This window comes from Chelmon rostratus, chromosome 6 (assembly GCF_017976325.1).
Source record: "Chelmon rostratus isolate fCheRos1 chromosome 6, fCheRos1.pri, whole genome shotgun sequence".
Taxonomy (NCBI): Eukaryota; Metazoa; Chordata; class Actinopteri; order Chaetodontiformes; family Chaetodontidae; genus Chelmon; species Chelmon rostratus.
This window is the reverse complement of record NC_055663.1, coordinates 9,136,440-9,157,160: the sequence shown is the minus strand read 5'-3', so window position 1 is coordinate 9,157,160 and position 20,721 is coordinate 9,136,440. Positions and strand designations below refer to the sequence as shown.

General features: G+C 44.1%; 1 protein-coding gene across 2 annotated transcripts in view; it reads left to right on the top strand.

Moving 5' to 3' along the window:
- Window positions 1-20,721, top strand: part of carmil2 (capping protein regulator and myosin 1 linker 2) — a 51,390-nt gene that overhangs the window by 13,066 nt on the left and 17,603 nt on the right. For both annotated transcript variants that reach the window (XM_041938871.1, XM_041938870.1), the window contains exons 17-31: window positions 109-178; window positions 299-380; window positions 807-903; window positions 1,896-1,950; window positions 2,096-2,268; window positions 2,727-2,795; window positions 3,450-3,543; window positions 3,771-3,857; window positions 4,715-4,843; window positions 5,198-5,314; window positions 6,503-6,678; window positions 7,586-7,673; window positions 8,073-8,162; window positions 8,258-8,324; window positions 10,946-11,481. In XM_041938871.1, the coding sequence (XP_041794805.1) occupies window positions 109-178; window positions 299-380; window positions 807-903; window positions 1,896-1,950; window positions 2,096-2,268; window positions 2,727-2,795; window positions 3,450-3,543; window positions 3,771-3,857; window positions 4,715-4,843; window positions 5,198-5,314; window positions 6,503-6,678; window positions 7,586-7,673; window positions 8,073-8,162; window positions 8,258-8,324; window positions 10,946-11,481 (1,930 nt within the window). The remainder of the gene's footprint in view (window positions 1-108; window positions 179-298; window positions 381-806; window positions 904-1,895; window positions 1,951-2,095; window positions 2,269-2,726; window positions 2,796-3,449; window positions 3,544-3,770; window positions 3,858-4,714; window positions 4,844-5,197; window positions 5,315-6,502; window positions 6,679-7,585; window positions 7,674-8,072; window positions 8,163-8,257; window positions 8,325-10,945; window positions 11,482-20,721) is intronic.

Sequence of the window (20,721 nt, the reverse complement as noted above, 5' to 3'; positions counted from 1 at the left end):
CTGTACTTTATTACCACAAATGTCTCATTCTGGCTGAAACGTGGAGACGTGAGTGTTTTGCCTTCCCAATTTCACGTATTGACTTGCCTTGTTTTGCTTTGCAACTAGGTTATTACTACAGGGACTGGCGACCAACACTCGTCTCTTCGCACTCGAGTTGGACCTCAGTAGCTGTGAGGTAGAGCACACACACTTGCACAGTTACAAAAAGCCCTGTTTTCACTTGTGATACTCAGTAGCATAAGCCACAGTCAACAAACTGTCGTTGTTATACCTGTGTGTGTGTGTGTGTGTGTAGCTACGTTCAGCAGGGGCCCAGGTGATACAGGAGCACATTTCTGAAGCTACAGCTATCAGAAGTCTGGATATCTCTGACAACGGTATGCAAGACCACACACACACACACACACACACACACACACACACACACACACACACACACACATTTAGCTTCTGAAAAAACCTCTTTGGCATTGTGGAGGGATGCTGCCCAGACGCTGGAGTGGAAGGTTAGCTGTTAAGGCTTCAGGTTACTCGACTTCGTGCTGTGTTATAGAACATCCTGCCTCCATAAGTTGTTTTCACATTAGCACCAGGAAGTGGAATGAGTTTATTTATTATTTAATGACTGAGCAGTTGTAGAGTAAGAACACTTTTAGAATGTGATTTTCATGGCACTAGACCTTAATGTTTGCTGTGCTGCTGCCCACCACCCACTCTGGCCTCCTCTCTCCAGCTTTGTCTCAGAGTTGATGGAGTCATTTAAACCCTCCGTGCTGCTCCCTCTCCGCCCTGTCTGCCCGCAGGTTTCGAGAATGACATGGTGACTCTGGTTCTGTCGGTCGGTCGGTGTCACTCCCTTCGGCACCTCGCGCTGGGGAGGAACTTTGCCATGAAGTCAAGGTCTGGGCGACGTCATGCAGAGCCATGCTGTACATGCTCCATTACACGATCCTTTTAGTGCACCACCATGTCTGCTCCTGACGCAGCTCTTCACATGGACGTATGTACAGAAAGCCGTGCACACAGACAGCCGGAGCAGTTAACTCGAGATGAATCATTTGATCTGCACCAAATATTAACTCACTAAGATATCTGCAGAGCTGAAATAACTACTGCAAGCTTATCTGAATTTTGGGGAGGAATTATTTAATCATATTTTGTTTTAGCGATGACGATGTCTGATTTTTTACTCTAATGAGAAGATGCCATACTTGGACATCAATCAAATCTAATGTAGCGAGGGACACCAAATTCAACAAAAATTGAATTTGGTGACCAAAACTTAATCAAACTCAATCTGAATGTCTTTTCAGTGAGGTAAGTGCATGAATGATATAGAAAATATAGACCACATTTTTAACATTTTGCTAGATTTTTGGGAAAACCTATTTGATTGTAATGTTTTTAGCACGGTTAAAACTCTGTAGACTCACAAAATTCAACAGCAGCCCACCCGAATGAGCAAGAGCTGTAAAGCAGGCCCGTCACTGGGAGGACTGTCTTTTATCTCAACTATGACTGATGATCTGTGACAGGGGCCAGTCTCTTTTAGGGGCTGTAAAACTCCAGAGTCCAGAGTGTGGACGTAAACGTAGCAAACAGATACGCATTCAAACTGTAATAGTGTGGATGTAGCCATAGCCATAAGTAATAGTACAAACACCCTTAAACAGCTGTTTGCATGTGGATACCTTTCATTTGACCTGTGCAGTTTTACTGTGTTGCATCAGGAAGGTTCAGTTTAAAACTGGAGGTTTCAAAGCCTAGTTTGATGAATTGTTGCTGTCGTGTTTCTCCCGTTCTTCTTTCCTTCATTTAATGCTTTCTTCCTTTGTTGCCTGTGTCATATTTCTTGTTTTCTTGGTTTGACATGAGCTTTTTCTGTCTACCAGAGCTCTCACTGACGTTCTTCATCGTATAGCTCAGCTCATTCAGGATGAAGAGTGTGTGAGTGACACTCTCTGTCATTAATACTAGCTTTTCATTTTAGTAAATGAGGCATCGTAAATCTTCCCTCACCTTCTGTTATACCTGTGTCTGTGTGTGTGTGTGTGGTGTATGTGTGTGTGTGTGTGTGTGTGTGTGTGTTCAGCCCTTGCAGTCTCTATCAGTGTGTGACTCCAAGCTGAAGGCAGGGATGCACATCCTGCTGAGCGCTCTGGGCGGTCACGCTGCTCTGGCTGAAGTGGACATCAGTGGAAACAACATTGGAGACACTGGAGCCAAAATGCTGGCTAAAGCTCTGATGAGCAACACCAGACTGAGGTGCACGCACACACACACACACACACTAGCCAAGATGTTGGACACACAATGATTCGAGGCACAGCAGCCACTATCCTTTTAATCCCATTTTCTCGTATTTTGTGAATCACCGGGTGATGCCAGCCTCATCCTTTAATAAGCAGAGGAAGTGTCATGGTGGTATCTGTTTCTGGAACACATTGACATGGAAATTGTTCCACTTCATGTCAACACAGCAATTTACTGGAACTTTTTTTGCACGACATCTTAACCCAAATTATTCACATCTCACTAAAATTATACATGAAGCTGTGGGTCTACTGTTTGCCACTAGATGTCATCATTTCACTGTTTGAAAATAACATTCAGTGTTGCATGGTGCACCTGTCAATGCAGCAGTAGTGTCATAGCAAAGACCTCTCTCTCTCTCTCTGTGTGTGTGTGTGTGTGTGTGTGTCTCTGTCTCTCTCTCTTTCAAGGACTCTGTCATGGGACAGAAACAATGTAACTGCCAGAGGTTTCCAGGATGTGGCTGACGCCTTGGAGAGGTCAAACATGCACACATCCATGCTAAGTCACACAACAGTAAAAGTTGATTAATCCCAAAAAATATCTTATTGCTAGTGGCAGCACTAACATGCTGGTCAGGATACCATCATCTCAAGACAGCTTCAATTATCAATCAGCACCTTCAGAAATGACTAGTGACAGCTAGGTATCAGAAACAAACACTGCAAGGCCTGCTGTGCTCATTACATCCTGGGCAATGGATCAATACTACATTGTGGGTTTGATCCATTGTCCAGGATTGTAACAAAGCAAAACATTTTTTAACCTTGTGTGAGCAACAAAAAAATCAATCTCTCAGGACTTTCAGGGCTCTGAGGTAAACATCAGCTTCATGTAAATTACAATCTAAATAGTCTACAACTGTACTAGCAGCTCAGTGTGGATGTAGCCAGGCGTGCCCACAAGTGACCATCCCAACAAGCTGATGTTTAATATTTGCTTAATGCCACTAAATATGAGGGAGAGCTGAGGCTCAAGTTCACAGGATTCATCTTCTGGGGACCATGAATGACCCTGAAATAGTTGTTGAGATGGTTGAGTGGTCGACAGACCGACTGATAGACCGTCATTACCATCCATGGATCCACTTTGGATGGATGTGCGTTTTGATGGAGGGGTTCTGTGTTGTGCAGGAACTTCACTCTGCAGCAGGTGTCTCTCCCCCTGGCTGATATCACACAGAGTTACCGCAGCAACCCTGACAGGACAAAAGAGGCTCTGCACAAGGTCAGTGCGTGAGTGTGTGGTTAGCATGTTGGATAATATTGAAGAAGTTGAATGTGCTGTATATACGACGCATTTGTCAGTGATCACATCCTGTTTCTGTGTCAGTGACAAGTTTGTGGAGGTGAAGGATGCAGGTTAAAATATTATTAGCCTACACGTGTAACCAAACAATAATTCAGTGTACACTAAGGATGTGTGTGTGTGTGTGTGTGTGTGTGTGTGTGCAGATCCAACAGTGTTTAGACAGAAACAACCAGACGCAGTCTGACAGAGTGGAACTTCAGCAAGTGTTCAGAGCTCAACAATCTGAGAAGGTAAGAAGTATCATATGGAAATATAACATGTAGTTGGTGGTTAGTAGCAGTACTGCTGATATAGTACTCAGTACTGTAGTATAGTACTCTCATATAGTACAATAAAGGTTAACAACTAGAAGTGACTTAAATCTGAGTTTGTCATTGTGACAGAAAGCTCAGGGGGAAGTACTTAAACTCCCCACTGAAACTGAGAACAGTAACAACTGGTTCTAATGTTCTTTAACATGTGTTTCTTTGGCCTGAATTTGAAAATTACATTTGCATTCACCATTTTAGATTATAGTTTGGTTCGACCAGAACATGTTTTCTTGCTGTGGCAATACTGTACACCCTAACATGCAGCATAGGGGAACATCATGGGTACCTTACAAGGAACACTGCACACAAGCGCCCACTGGGAACGAGTGAGCTAAAGCTGCACACAAACAGAGCAGAACCACAGCAGGTGCAGAGTGGTGTGGAGGACGCTCTTGAGCAAACAGCAGCAGCAGTAACAGTGACTAATGGTACTCCAGCAAATAATGTAATGCAACCAAGAAACGTTAGAGTACCCTGCAGCAACTCGTTTTTACTTTATTAATAACAGGAATTATTCTGTTGGTTAAGAGTTGTGTAACAGTACCTGTGTCATGGCTGATCAGCCCCAAATAAAACACATTTTAAGATAGTTATACCTGTCATACATGCAGATGTGTGGTAAATATAATAAATATGTAATCAATCAATTGAATCCAATCATATCAAAGGTGAAGCTCTCTGACTGAGACACATCTGCTGGCCTCCCTGCCCCCATGACGGCGTCTGTCTCGGTCTGTATCTTCAGCTCTGTCTGTCTCGGTTATCCTCCCTATTAGCTGGTGCGGGGCATGTGTCGGCAGCTGGAGGACAGCCTTCAACGTTTAAACCACTGCAGCGTTCAGGAACTCCAGGCCGACATCCTGGCAGCACACGAGGTGCTGCACAACGCCAGGGAGTCCTTTAAGGTACAGGCGGAAAACCGCAATGAAATGTGTCATTTGGAGCCGGAATTATCATCACTTTAACATCTGATGCAGTAACAACAGTCATAAATGAATGCTCAGTTTTGACTGACACTGTCAGAGAGGTATTGACCATATGTTTATTCCTGAGGTCATAGTTAGTGGGGGTGTTGTACTGAACTGCATTGTATGGAGGGATGGTGTGCGTAATGATTGGCCCTCCCATTTTACAAACAGGAGGAGGAAAGAACTGGGTTAACTGGGCTGCTTCAGATTGCGTGGCTGTCTATGAAAGTGTCCAGTAAGCGTAAACGACGCTTTATGCCGCTAACATTTTTGTTGTCTCTCCCTCTGCAGCTGCTTCCCTCCCTGTACGAGGCCGGCAGGAAGTGTGCCTCCGATGGGGACGTGGTGAACTGCATCCTCGCCGACACCGCCGCTGCGCTGAGTGATGAGTTCAACAGAAGCATACAGGTGCACATTCAAACACACCCACTGTTCACCTCGCCACGCAGGCCGCACCACAGGGTGGCACACTGTTCAGTGACCACAATAAAGGCTCCTATCATCATCAGGCTTTACTACTTCACAAAGTATAATGTGTTGCATCACAGAGCAGGGTTAACGCCTGTTAGAGGCTGCTGTCTTGTTTTTAAGGCACAGTTACAGCTTCTGTTATCCCGGCTCTTCCTGGACGATCACTGACTCATTTGTTTCAAACACAACAGGAAGTTAGCAAAACAGTAACTCTTTGATATCTCCGCCATTGTTCTGACATTTACCAGCGCACATCATAGCTACTTTACCTGGTTTGTCTTTTCCGGGGAGCCATCTTTGGGGAGGCATCATCATTTTGGTAAAACCATTTTACACAGCAGGAGTGGACAGATGTTAATACTTCAGTTACAGTGAACATAAATGCTGCCTTTGTTTTGAAATGTAATAATCAATTCATTGTTTTTAATGAAGACAATGCTCTCTTCTTAGATCCTGTGCACAGCACACATTCTAATTTTATGATAGAATAGATAGATAAATATCTATTAATACTAATAAATCAAAGTTTGCATTTATCAAACATGCATACAAACACCTGTTCACAGTGTAAATCGGCTCATAGTCTCATTTACATTAAGTAATTCCCATAAATCTCCATAGTTATGCCTTGAGACAGTTATTTGTTTATTTGGCACAATGTGATGGTGGTTTGCAGTGCACAAAGTAGACACCGGGGACAGAATCACTTCTGGGTCATCCAGAGATGAAGAAATAGTGCAGGTAATTGGAAAGGAGTTCCTAAAAGGCCTGATCCCTGTTGACTCTGAGAGCTCCTTCAACAACAGTACGTTTCAGACACAAACCCTTCTTCAGACATCAGAGGAAAGGGGTTTGCACCCGAAACGTCACACGGTGGTATAAGAATCCATTTTTATGGATCTATTAATCTATATTATCTGTTTTTAAATTATGCACAAAACCTGAAAATAAATTAGACAATTTACTAGTTTTTATATCCACTATTTCACAACAGACGTGCCAGTGTCATGTTCTAGTTACAGCCTGATATGAACTGATGCTCTGATATTTCTCACGTTTGCTGGTAAAGTCCCAGTTCAGGCTTGGTGCCTCGGCCATGCTCACGTCCCCGTCTGTGTGTTCCAGGAGCTGGCTCAAGGCCTGATGAGGGGCGCGGAGGCCGCATGTCCACGGGTGGTCCAGCGGTCTAGTGTGTGCGAGTGTCTGTCAGAGTGTGTGTCCAAAAGGAGCAGACAGACACACTCGTTCCTGAGAGGCACTCTGGTGGAGAACACAGGGCAGATCATCAGCAACAGACTGCGGTAATGACATTTATGTAAGACAGTGTTGTTTCAGTCGGTTTTATCAGCATCACTGATAATTCCCTCAGACGCTGTGTGATCTGACTTCACTAGAAACTCTGCATGTGTGCTACAGTTTCAATGGATGAAACAGAAACTATGTATAATATGGTCAGCACATTATTCATAGTGTAGGAACAGAATAATAATGATTTACTGCACCTTTAATCAGGATCAGAGATGGCGTCTGTTGGAGGACCTTGACTCATCAGTTAGATGAACTGATTATTCACTTCCTTTCTCACTGTAAACCTAAAACATTCAAAACTGAAAAAGACTGAATTTGTTTGCCTTTCCCTGCAGGCGTCTGCACTGGAAATATGTTGCAAGTGGTCGTTTACATAGAGGGAGCAGGAAATATCGTAAACACTGAACAACATAATGCAGTTCAGAACAACAACTGATACATCATCAGGAACTGGAAATTTTACAAAGGCATATTAATAACAGGATCATTGTAGTGAATTTCATTAAAGTGTACAAGGATCTTTGTAAAAAGAGACATTCTGGCTAAGCAGCAGTTAGCCTTGATGCTATCTCTTGACTAACACCCTCTGGCACAGTCACTGCATCTTGGATGTATCATCGACGAGTTTTCTGTCTAACAAGATGCAACAAGACACATCATGGATGTGACAGAGAGGCACGTGTGTCTGATATTTTGGATTACGCTAAATTATGTTTGGACAACACTGAATGTGTTCATTCCAGTCCAGATAAGAAAGACATGCTGGACTGAAATACAACCATACAGATATTAATTATCCAGTTGTATCTATTTATTACTGTAAATAACTGTTTAAGTCATTATACCCCGTGTCTTCAGTCTTTGAACTGCTGCAATCAGACTGTTTTTCCTTTCATCCAGTGAAATGAGGCAAACACTGAGTGTCTCTCTGGCTGAAAGCATCATAGAACAGGTACTGCAGGATCTGACGAGGGCACAGGACAAAATGGTAAATATGTCCGTGTTGTGCTTTATTTATACACAACGTGTGTGTGTGTGTTTGATTTGGGGGAATACACTTGTTTGCTGCGTTACACTCAGATGGAAAGATTAATATCTATATTTACTGTAAGTTAGTATTAATATCTCAGTGCTCAGGTGATTTCAGGATGTGTTTAGCCTAGCTTAGCACAATGACTGGAGGCAGGGGCGAACTGCTAGCTTTATCAAATGACAAACAATACACCTTCTAATAGATTTAATAATTCTTCTTATCACTCTCATGTTGTGTTGTTAAACTTCCAATGAAAATACAAACAGCGATTATTCCTCATCACTGCAATCACAATAATATGTTAAATAATATGTTACGCTTATAATTGATGTTTTTTCTTTATTGACTGTTTAGGATTGCCTTATAAAAGAAAATTCATGCCTTGCTCTGAAAGTCAGCATCCCAGAGCTCCGACTGGCAGGCAGCAACTTCCCAACTGATGACGTAAGGGACACGCACGCCCATCTACCTGTCCATTCGTTCTGTTATTCACTCACTCACTGATGTGTTGGGTTTTCCTTTGCTCTGTCCATCACCAGTACAGTCCAGCATTTTGGAGAAACAGTTTCCACTCCAAGAGCATGAGGCCTGCCTCTTCAATTAAGAGTAAGACACGAGCACGATTACTATGTGATCCAATAATGTCTCTCACTCGCTGAATCTAATTTCAGCTCACTTTAATTCAGTTCATTTGCATGTGTGGGTGGCTGCTTTTTCTTGCAAAAACCATAGCAACATATCAAAAAAAGTATACAAAGACTAAAGACTAAGAATTGTGCAATAATGTTCATCACTGTGAACATGAATGAGAGGTGAAACACTGTGAACCGTTTTGTCTGTTAAAGTAGAAAAGCACGATATAAATGCTGTTGCTTTTACACGGAGCAATATTAGTATTCATTCGGAGCCGTGTGTGTGTCCATGTGATGAATGTATGTCCGCTAGCTGCTGAGGATCAGCAGCGAGTCTCTGGCTGTGTCTGTCTGCCTGTTGCTGCAGACAGGTAGTGCACAGTGGCACAGCTGACTGAAGACAGCTCCCTGCTGCTGCTGCTGCTGCTGCTGGAAAGAGGTTTGATGAGAGCAGTGAGGCTGAACCGAACAGTAAAGTCGCGGACTGTAAGACAAGACAGTTCCTGGAAGATGCTAAAACGCTCTGTTGAGCTGAAGGGAACTGCAGAGTTGGGTGATGATTGATTAAAGCAGCTTGAAATATATTCACGTATCTTCATCCAAAGTCATCATTACTGTATAAAGCTAAAAAGTTAGTATTTCGAGATCATGACTTGGTACTTTGGGAGCACGCAGTAAGATATTTGAGAGCAAGAATTAGTCATTCAGGAGTACAAACTAAATAATTTGACAGCACAAAGTAATTTGATACATACAAATTAAGATTTATAAGATAAGACTTTATTTATCCCCTGCTGGGGAAATTAGGGTATTACAAGCAGCAAGTACTGTAAAATTGCACATGGATATTGACAAATAGCACATAGTCGGTATGGATACATTAAGCACAGTGTTTGCACTGTTTAGTATGTAAAAAGAAAAATGTAATATTGCACAAGATATTGCATGTATGTGACAGCAGAAGCATAAATCACACAGTATTGCAAAAACAGCCTGTATGTAAACGCAGTGCGACATTAAACAATGCTGGAGTTGAACACTCTGACAGCTGTTGGGATGTAGCGTTCTGTCTTGCAGAGCGGGTGCAGCAGTCTGTCGCTGAAGGAGCTGCTTAGGGCCTCCATCGTCTCATGCGGGGGGTGAGAGGGGTTGTCAGTGACTGATGTCAGCTTGACTTCTCTGTTTGAGATCATATGTTATGTAGTTTGACAGCTATTGAGGAGCAGAAGTTAAATAATTTGACATCACAGACGATTAATTCAGTCGTACAAATTAAGCAGTTCAAGAGCACTGATTTTCTCCGCGACACCTCCGCACCAATGTGTCGGATGTAACATGCAACACAAGGACAATGTTGCTACTCTTTTTGTTTTTCCAGCAGGGGGCCTAAAAATTTCGAGGGCGTTCAAAGAGTGGCACCAATAGAAAAGTCACAGTCATAAAATCACAACGCGTTCTCCCATCCAAGGCCGTGAACCTCCTTAAACCGAACAGAACTGTATGAACGGGGTCGCGGAGGGGACGAGGAGAAATGTAAGGAGTGTGATGACCCAACGATAGGAGTGTGAGGCGAAACTGCACTTAAAGCCTGGGCTCAGGTACAAATCTCGACCCGCTATCGTGTGTTTCATCTCGTCCCGTTGTCTTCCTCACGTATGGCAGACAGCACTGTTTGGCTAATTGGAGCATGGCCTGTTTACTTTCACACCAGTGACTTTCACCATGGGAGAGATGAGATGGGGAGAAGATGGAGGAGGGGATGATCAGGGAGGAGGAGGAAACATGGGAGGGGGGGGGGATCTGGGACGCTCTGGCTCACAACAGCCGACCCCCACCCCCTTTTGTTTGCATGAGGGTAGCTGGAAAATAAGTAAGAATAAAACATAATAATACATAGAAATGATAATGATGATAAGTAGCTCGGTATAGCTTTGTGTGTCTGTGTACTTGTGTTTGTCAGGCTCATAAACGTAATCAGGTCAGTAGTTAATCACACATCTTTAGAAAGAATCTAAATTTGAGCATTTTATTTCCAAAAAATGTTTTCATCAACTTGTATTTCAAAGGCCTCTGAAATATTTAGCCGAGCAGGGGACCCTGTCACTGAAAGATTAATAACACTGTGGGTTTAACCCCCCATTATTCTGCCTGGCCTGGTGTTGTGTCTGTGTGACGGGCTGATTGCTGGCTTCCTATGTGCAGTACAGTGTGACTGCAGCTCCCATCTGCTGCTCTGCTTCCTCTCCTCTTTCTCTCTGCACGTCTGTGCTTAACTCATTATTTCTCTCTTGTATGCTCTGCTCTGCCCCCCTTTGTTCACCCTCTTTCCTAGTTTGGTCTCTCCTCCCCCTCTATCCCAGTCTCTTGACACCCCTTCTCCTCCTCTTTTACCATTTTCTTGTCCCTCCACTCTCTCCTTATATTTCCTGTACAGCTCGGCCTGCCCTAGATATACATACATACTGTAAATTCCACCAAAAGCATGCCTACTGCGTGGGCTGGATTCCCAGATTTCCCTCCCTCCCTCCTTCCCTCCATCCATCCTTCCCTCTTTCATCATCTCTCCTCTCATCAGTCATGCTGCTTCACTCCCAGGTCTCCTGGATGCAGACTGGGAACAGCAGACCAGGGACAGAGGAGCGGAGAGAGAGAGGGGAGGAGGTGCTGGAGAGGACGGAGGAGGAGGAGGGAGGTGTGGCCTCCCTCAGTTGCCGATAGCAACCCCCCTGTCAGTCAAGGCCTCAAGCCCCTCCCCTTCCACTTCCCCGACCCCCTCCCCCCCGGGACGGAGGGGGAGGAGGCGGAGGGAGGGGGAGGTGGCGGCAGTGGATGCTGCAGCAGCAATATCAGGAGCGAGAGGAGCATCGTTCATTCCTCTTCCCAGTCTCCCTCTCCTTTCCTCCATCTCCGCTCGAGTTCCGGAGGAGGAGGCTGCCGGCCGCGGAGGCTTACCGAGACGAGAGGCTCCCTTCCCCGGCTGCGGCACCAGCCCAGGCCCCCTCCCCGGCTCTGGATCCCCCGCTTCTCTCATGGAGCCTCTACCCACCCAGGGACAGACTCTTAGGCACTACACTGCCTCCCGACCACGGCCGCGACGCACACACACACAGCCCCCCTCATCAAGGCCTCAGGTAAGAACACACACACACACACACACGCACACATACCCATTAACACTTGCAATGACCATAAACACACACATGCATATTTAATCATGTAGAAATTGCTCATCATTTACATTTACACGTACACACAACGATGCATGTGCCTACAAAATATGCTGTGCAGAGACATACATGCTCTGTAAAATCCAGCCACAGCAAGAGGCAGAAAGCAGGATGCAGGACGGAAAGATGAGAGATACAAGGAGAGGAGAGACGGATGAAGGATAGAGGGAAGGGTAGCTGAAGTAGGAAGCTAATTGCACGACTACAGAGGGATCCCCGAGGAGAAAATGATGGCAACACGATAGAAAGAGAGGGAATCTATCTATCTATTTATCTATCTATCTATCTATCTATCCTCTCTCTCTCTCTCTCTCTCTCTCTCTCTCCATTGCTGTCTTGCTTTCATTTCCATAGCTGTAGTAATAATGGTAGCCATTCTCTTCCTCCATGTAGTCGTGCTCAGCGTGTGTGTGTGTGTGTGTGAGTATGTGTGTGTGTGTGTGTGTGTGCGTGCGTGTGTGTGAGAAAAGGCACATGCATTTTGGGAGTGGTGTTCCCTGGGTTGTTCCCAATGCTGATCTCTCTTTCTCTGTCTCTCTGTCTCTGTCTCTCTCTCTCTCTCTCTCTCTCTCTCTCTCCCTCTCTCTCTCTCTCTGTTTGTCTCTCTCTCTGTCTCTCTCTCTCTCTCTCTCCCTCTCTCTCTCTCTCTCTCTCTCTCTCTCTCTCTCTCTCTGTCACTCTCTCCTGGGAATGCTCTCACTAACTCAATTATTCATGTTTTCAGATTAATGGGGGTCTCTCTCTCTGTGTGTGTGTTGGGAAAAAAAAGTGGGTTCCTTTTCTTCTGTGGTGACCTTGTGTGCATAAATTGTGTCTTGCGTGCGATTCTCTTTTAAAAGATACACATTTGCTCTAAGATAGTGTTGTTCTTCTCAAACGCAATCACACATCCTTTTTGGGACCCCATGAGACTGGACTACACTAGATGATGTACAGTCTGGCAGAGACCGGTCATTCCTGTCAGTGAGTGATCAGGAATGTGTTTAGCAATTTATTCCCCAACACCAAAAGAAATACTAGCCGTAGCTGACATTTGCTACCGGTGTGCAACATAATGCTAAAAAACATTTAAGATGTAATGTTTGATTGTAATTTACTTTGTGGTGTTTTACACAAATGATGTGACATGTTTCAGCTACTGTAGATGTCCCTCCCTGCCTGTCCTGTCCAGCTGTCAGTACTGTCTATGCTCAGAGCGTGTTTATATCTCATCACCTCCACAGGTTGACAGTGGTTTAGTTTCTGCTCTATGCACACAAGGCGACACAAAGATTCTTAACAAAATAAGAAAAATGCTCAAAAATTCTGCATAAATGCACGTGGGGTTCCCCATTTTCCCATAGAGCCTATTTTTGAGTTGTTTATGGACTATTTTAAGTAAAGACGTTTTCTCTGCGCTGTTCATTTGCTATGGCCAGTTATATTTAGCAGCTCCTCTAAACGTTTAGCTGAGATGAACACTGAGGTAAATATGTTTATCCTTTACAATAGTTTTCATACTTTAACTGCAACAGAATATGCATCCGCAAGCACCTGAACAGGAACATAATTTTGATCAGAGATTATTATTTTAAAGGACCACTGCGCAGGATTTACTGGCATCTAGCGGTGAGGCTGCAGATTGCAACCAACCGAATACCCCATGCCTCACCCCTCCCTTTCCAAGTGTGTAGGCGGTGGACACTTAACCAAAAAACGCACCTCCGACCGGCATGTTTCTCTAACCAGGTCCATGAGCTTTCTCTGACCTTGGCAAATCCTGAACATGGAGGTATGTCTGACAAGTATGGCAGACAAAGACAAACAGCCCTCTGTTAAAGATGGGTTTGTCATTTAAAGATGAAGACTTGGGGTTCCCTGTAAATAATGAGTCTGTTTTATCATTTAACAGAAGGTCGTAGTGGTTTGCAGACCAGATGCTAACAAGCTAGCAACTACCGTTCCTAAAATCCTGAAACAAAAACACAACATTATTTGGTTATTTGCTCAGGCGACCATTTGATTGCCAAGTTATAGGTCTAGATATGGGATCATTCTTCACTATTGCTTCCACGAGCAGCTGATTTCACTAAGAGCCAGAAGAAGAGCAGGATCCACGGAATAATAATTCATTCACACACCAAAATACACAGGTCGTTGGCCCAAATAATAGGTTTCCAAAGGATTTCATGTTAGGCTTGTGCTTTTGATGTGGTGTAAGCATAGAACATGAATTATTTCATGAAGAAATATAAAACGGTGTCTCAGCACAATGAACTGACGCTGTTAGCGGAAAGGGATTTTTGTATCAGGAGATGTTTTTTTTTAATTTCAGGTTTGTACCACAGCTGAATCTTTTGTGCTGCTAAAAGCCACTCTTTTCACAAAGCTTCTATGTAGCATCATGCTCAACTGCTTCAACATAAAACATTTATGGTGCCATGAAGAACAGCGTTCCAAAATGACACAGTTTCAGGAACCCATAGTGAGGTCTTACTTACTTTTGGATTTTTACAGAACAGGGGCTTTATTGAGTCATTACTGTTGTGTTAGCAGCCAATCCTGAACAATAATCCAAGTACACGCTATACTGACAGCGTTATTTCAGTTTACAGTCTAGATCCCACCCAGCACCAACTGGCTCAGCAGTCACTGGACTCTATGCATATGTGTGGCACAGTACTGTGGCCTGTAGCCAGAAAGATGGGGGTCGTTTTCTGGTCCTTCCTGTGTGGAATTTTCCTTTCTACCCATGTTTGACTGGGTCTCCTCTCACATTAGGGTAAACTGGAGACAAACTGTATAAATCAAAGGACCGTCCATTATCATTGTACTGTGACAGACTAGAGATCAACCATGTGTGTCTCCCTGCACTTTACTCAAGAACTCTCAGAGGGTTTCCAGTTCTCTGTCACCTTCAAAATAAAGTGCCATTTTTTTTTGTTTCTTTTAACAAAAGAGTGACAGTTTAGGCAAGACATGGAAGTCATTTGTTAATCCGTCAGTGATCACAAGGGGTCAAGTAATTCTAATGAAGATAACAGCGATTGTTTTACTAGTATCTGAAAAGACTGTGCAGGCAGGCTGACAGCATTCAGAAAAGGAAAGAGGCAGGTGAGGTAACAGACAGCTAGAACACAAGGTAGCACAGGAGGAGCTGGCAGGTTCACCTTCACACTGGAGCTATAGTAAGCAAATGAGCAGGAAGCATGAGGAGGGTCCCTGACCTGAGGGCAGTCAGGTGATTCACTGAAGCGGGGAAGTCAGTGAGGGCATCTACTGGACAGGTGTGGTACAACCAGGTTTGGAAAATGGAGGAGGACAGAGAACACCTAATGGAGAAGAGGGGGATGTTATGTGGGATGTTGGGGGGATATCATACCACAAGCTCATGAACTCAACAGCCCTGCATCTGGACCTCCAGCAGATCATGAAATATAAGGTGTAGAGGTCAGCAAGTTATTTTCATAACAAGGTGGTGTATTATACTGACCTCGTCTTCTAATGTTCCCCGAAACACCGACCGCTCCACCCCATCTGCTGCCTGGTGAAGCTTTGCTCCCACCTGCTCTAGTCTGCCGGGTCAGGCCTGTGGTGTGTGCACTGTGCTGCCGCTCTGGCTAGTCTGTCTGTGCACCCACGGGAGGAGTTGTGTTTGCTCCCCTGCTGTTCATTCAGCATGCTTGCTGGGTAAGCAGAGAGCAGCTTAATGCAGAGCCGTAGATGCCAACGTAACTGCATCAACATTTGTTGCCATAAACTGTAAAAACTGTAAAAACCTTTGACGGGATGTGGAAGGTCGAGGAACACAGTTCAAATTGTGTAGATGTCACTCTGTTTATCAGCCCGTATACTGTATGTATGACTGTCCACATCCGCAACATGAGTGTGTGTGGGTGTGCAGATTGGTGTGTGGAGACCGCTCTGTTGCCCCTCGGTAACAAGTGTGTGGTTGTGTGTGTGTCTATCTGTGTGTGTGAGAGAGAGTGAGAGGGAGAGAGAGTCTGTATGCCAACAATTGTATGCCATGCTGGCATGTAGCACACAGAGACAGGTGGCTGTAAAGGAGGTGGCAGAGAATGAAAGAGAGGCACATTATTCTCATTGGATGATAAAGATAGCTGGAAAAAGTTAAAAGACGGAGACAAACACTGCAGTCATACGAGAAAACGTCCCATTGTTAGCATTCTTGTTTGACTCCAAGCATTCATTTTCATTTAGTTTTAGGAAAAGGAAGAAATAAATAAGTTCTAGTCAAATTTTAGTCATTTGGTTGGCTGTTAATTGATTGTTAGTCAATTAATTTTAGTCATCAAAGCTAATTTTCGTCTGGTTATGCATTTTTTTTAGTTTTCAAGCATTCTGGTACCATCTTAACAGATGTACAGTGCTCAGTTTTTAATATTCATATTGGGCCTCTTCATGCCTTTAAAAGAGACTGACAGAAGAGAGATGACGTCAGTATCCAGGTTTTGGTCAACATGGTGTCACAGTGTCGTCTCCAGCAGCTTCACCCCCTACGCAAATAGACGTAAAGTTATAATTTTCTGGGTTTAATCTGTTGTTAAGCGCACAGCATTTGGAATCCTTCACAAATCCAGTGAATGTCTCCTTGTGTTTGTTTACACCCTTGTCCAATACAGCTGTAGGAGAAATGAAATCAACATAATCTCTCAAGTCTGCAATGTGACTATTCAAGTCACCACAAATATAGACAGATTTACATCTGCGGAGTAGGAAGGGCTAAGGAGAAAATCTGCACTCGGACCCCATGTTGAGGTTTCTGGGGATGAATATCAAGAGATTATAATCCCAAAATATGGTGACCCCCGATGTTCAAAACATAAACAAACAATTCTATCATGTACTTTATCCACCATGCTGAAATACCTTTGACAGCTCTCCTATGAGCATTGCAGTTATGACCAAACCAAATCAATGCACACAGACTGCTTATGGGCTGGATAAGTTCTCCTCATACCGGCCTGCCCCCTGTTGCAGCTCCACTGGGTGACCGTTTGACCAGTTGACCCTTGCCAGCCAAGTAAAAGTCCTTCTGACTGAATTCTCTCTAAGGAGAGGCCTGAAATTAAAATCCAGCAGCCGCGCTGTATGTAATTTCACCGGTGACACACAAACTCTCTGGAAGTGCAGTAGCTCCCGCATTACTGCTGACACTGCACCAATCTACCAATCCACTTTACTATTAACTATGAACAGGATCCTTAGATACTTGAACTCCTTCACTTGAGGCGGCGCCTCACTCCCTGCTCGCAGGGAACAATCCACTGTCTTCCAGGGGAGAACTATGGCCTCATGTTGGCCACTTCACACTGCAAACCACCCCAGTGCATGCTGAGGGTCACGGTCTGATGGAAGCCAACAGAACCATCTGCAAAAAGCAGACCCAAACTGAACACTCTTCAAATCGTGTTCATTAATATCACAAACAGGGCCTGAGACAAGGGGCAACCTTGGCTGAGTTCAACACAGGTTAATAAGCCAAAGCTATGATCACAATATTTGATTCCATACTGATCAATATCGATATTAATCACAATATATAATGTGATAAGGCTGCCAGTTTGAAGAGTGTCCTCATAAAGACTGTAGCCTGAAGAAACCCGAAGGTTGATTAGTTGACCTTCTATAGCTTATTAACAGAGTGGTCAGAGAGGCTGAGGACATCACATTTCTGCAGCTTTGTGTTGTGTACCACACCTGTCCAACACTGACGTTGTTGACTCCAGTAAAATATATCCTAAAGTCTGTTTCCTTCCCTCCGCTGTGGTCCTGCTCTAAAGTTACCCTGCTGCCTGTCTGTGAGGAGCTCAGCACCGCCCCCCAGCTACCAGGCAGCAACACAGAGAGCAAAGGCAGAGAGGCAAATGTTGCTTTTATGCCCCTCTGTTTCACTCATTATTTTTCCTCCTTTCCAGAGGACGTCCATAATCACATCCAGGTTCTTCATCCGTAGCTCTAACAATGCTGTGCGGTAGAAAATGGCCGTTTGCTTTGACGTGCAAGCCAAACACTGCACACTGACTAGCTGTCGTCATGCTTGCTTCTGCTGTTTGATCTAGTCGCAGTGAGTAAAAATGTCCAAAGCTGATCATCGTTACTGACATAAATTTCATTGCGCTCTCCTACTGAGTTTGCCCCTATTGAGATTGCCCAGCCCTAGTCCAACAGGACCGGATGACTTGTAGCAAGAACCCCGGTACCCCATACTCCCGCAGTACCCCCACAGGATACCCCAGGGGACACAGTCAAAAATATTCTCTAAGCCCACAAAACCCATGTAGACTCAATGGTCAATCTCCCATGATCTCCCCAACAACCCCGCAAGGGTAAGGAGCTGGTCCACTGCTCCACGGCCAGGACAGAAACTGCATTGCTCCTCATGAACCAGTTGGAGCCTCCTTTCCAGCACCCTGTGTTTCCTGGGGAGGCTGAGGAGTGTGATATCCAGATAACTGGACCGCACCCTCTGGTCCCCCTTTTTGAAAATGTGAACCACAACCCTTCCGCCACTCCACAGGTGCTGTCCCCAACATCCATGCGACACTTAAAATCCATGTCAGCCAAGACAGTCCAACAATGTCCAGAGCCCTCAGCATCTGACAGCGAATGTCAACCGCGACCCCACACCTAGATACTGAGGAGGTTCTTGACTACCTAAGACTTCTCCTGAGTCTTCAGACTCCACAGAGGACGCGTTGGTTGGGTTCAGGAGTTGCTCTTTCCACCTCTTTACAATATCCCCAGTGTGGGTCAGCAGTTCTCTCAGGCTGAAAACAGCCTGAGCCAAACACTGCCTTCCCTGCCCGAGTCGTCCTCCCACACCCCAGTTTTCACTTCAGTAACTGCCGAAGCTGCAGCCCTTCTGGCCTCGCAGTGTGCTGCTTATCAGGAGACCCCTGGGCCAGTCGAGGCCGTAACGCCTCCTTCTTCAGCTTGACAGCTTCCTTCACTTTCTTAGGTTGTGAGAAAGAGATCCTTTATGGCAGGAGAGGATGCATTTTACCATCAAGAGCTACAATGTGGGCTTCTGCAGATGCATGCAGGATGTTAGGTGTTATGTTAACACTTTGCATTAAAATGTAAAGAAGTAATTAAATATTTTGTCCACCTACTGTCAAATTTACGTTTCATGTTTTCTGTTCTGTATGTTTTTTGTCTTGTGTTTGTCATGAAATGGTTGTCGACATTTTTTTTTTTCATAGTTTTCATTACAAAATCAACACTGATTCCAGGATGGTTAGCCCACTGCTAGCCCTGCAGTGGCACCTGATAAACCACATACCTAGGCTTTTGCTGATGTTCATATTTGTAGCACTTACTTTGACCAGATAAACAAACCAGAGCTGCAACTAACAACTGTTTCCATTATTAATTAACCTGTTGATATTTTCTCTGTGAATCACTGTATTGCTTTGGCTATAGAATGCCAGATAACAGTGACATTTTCCAGTGCCCAAGGGGGCATCTTCATATTGCTTGTTTTGACTATCACTATAGCCCCTTCCTGGTTTTGATTGACGTTACACTGGTAACTTTGCGTCCATTTGTGCAGAGAACTTTTTGGACCGAAATGTATCTCTTATGCATAAGTACAACTCAGAGGTTGACATCAACAGTGTTCTTGTTCATCTGATCACATTTACAGTCGATACTCTATGACGTAAAGGTGCTGGCATGTTGCTAACTCTCACAGTCTTGTTCCTTTGGAAATAGATGTGGTTGTCCTTCCATTTATAGCCTTTAAAATGATATTGTCCATCTATTTGACTCTTCCTCCTAATGTACCATCACAAAATGTAACCGTTGTGCCTTTGTCCTTCCTGGACGCTTGAATCATTCTGCTAGTTTTAGTCTCTAGCTCTATTTTTCTTGAATTGGTAATACAGTGACCTGTTACTGTGTGCTGCTACATACAGACCAGAGCAATGAAAAAATAAGTTTGCAGAGGGCTTGTATCCATGCAACTCTAGTTGGCTAATACACTGCAACTGTGTGCAGACTGGCTTGACCCAGTTAGAATAATGCTTACACATGACAACTGTCCTGAACTGGAGGTACTTCAGCAGGTCCATTTCAAAACTCAACAGAAAGCTTTTAATCTACAGTGGCACTAATGATGAAAACCAGAAATTAGCTAAAGTGTATGGGGTGATGGGTTATGTTACAGTATAAATATACAGCGTGTTAAAGGTTTCATTGATGTCAAATTAGAACACTGTATGAAATTAAATACCTGTTTAGATTAACATGTAAATTATATTATTGCAAAACGTTTAAATGTAAGCTGCACTGACTGATATCCTGCTTCTCTAGTTATACTCTCATATTGTGACACAACAGGTTTGAACCCTTTCATCGTTATAGAAACAACTAAACAATGTGGTGAATATCAAAGTGGGATAAACAGCAGCCGAGTCTGGCAAAATGAAATTGAATCTTTTTTCATAGTAAAGTATGCTTTTAAAAAGGAGTTCAGAATAATGATGTTGGCTGTTGGGTTGTGTTCTTCTCTCATTTCTCATTTCTCAGCATTGTTTGAACCTGCAAACTCGCCACCTTTTGTCACAATTGCCACTACTCGCACTGTATTTGCTCAGTCTAAAGTGAATAACATGAGAATGATTGTTCAGGGCAGGCATGTCAAACTCATTCCATAAAGGGCCGTGTGGCTGCAGGTTTTTGTTCCAACCAAGGAGGAGCACACCAGGCCAACCAATCAACATCAAGGGTTCACTTAGTTATCAGCGGAAGACTGAGATCAGCTGATTAATTGATTCCAGCCTGGTGTGCTCCTCCTTGGTTAGAACAAAAACCTGCAGCCACATGGCCCTTTATGGAATGAGTTTGACATGCCTGGTTCAGGGCATGCAAGAGTTTGGAGACAGTGGCAACAAAAGACTGAAAAAGTTGTAAAAATGTTAAAAGAACACACCTGGTGGAACATGTCCCAATTAATTAAGGTAACTGGCAACAGGTTTGTGACATGATTGGGTATAAAAAGAGCCTCCCAGAGAGGGTGAGTCTTTCTGAAGTAACTGAGTGCGCTGGCAAACAGTGCAACAATTTATTTATTTTATGTTTCTCAATGCGAAACTGCAAAGAATTTGGCGTCTCGATGGTATGAGGGGGCATTAGTGCACA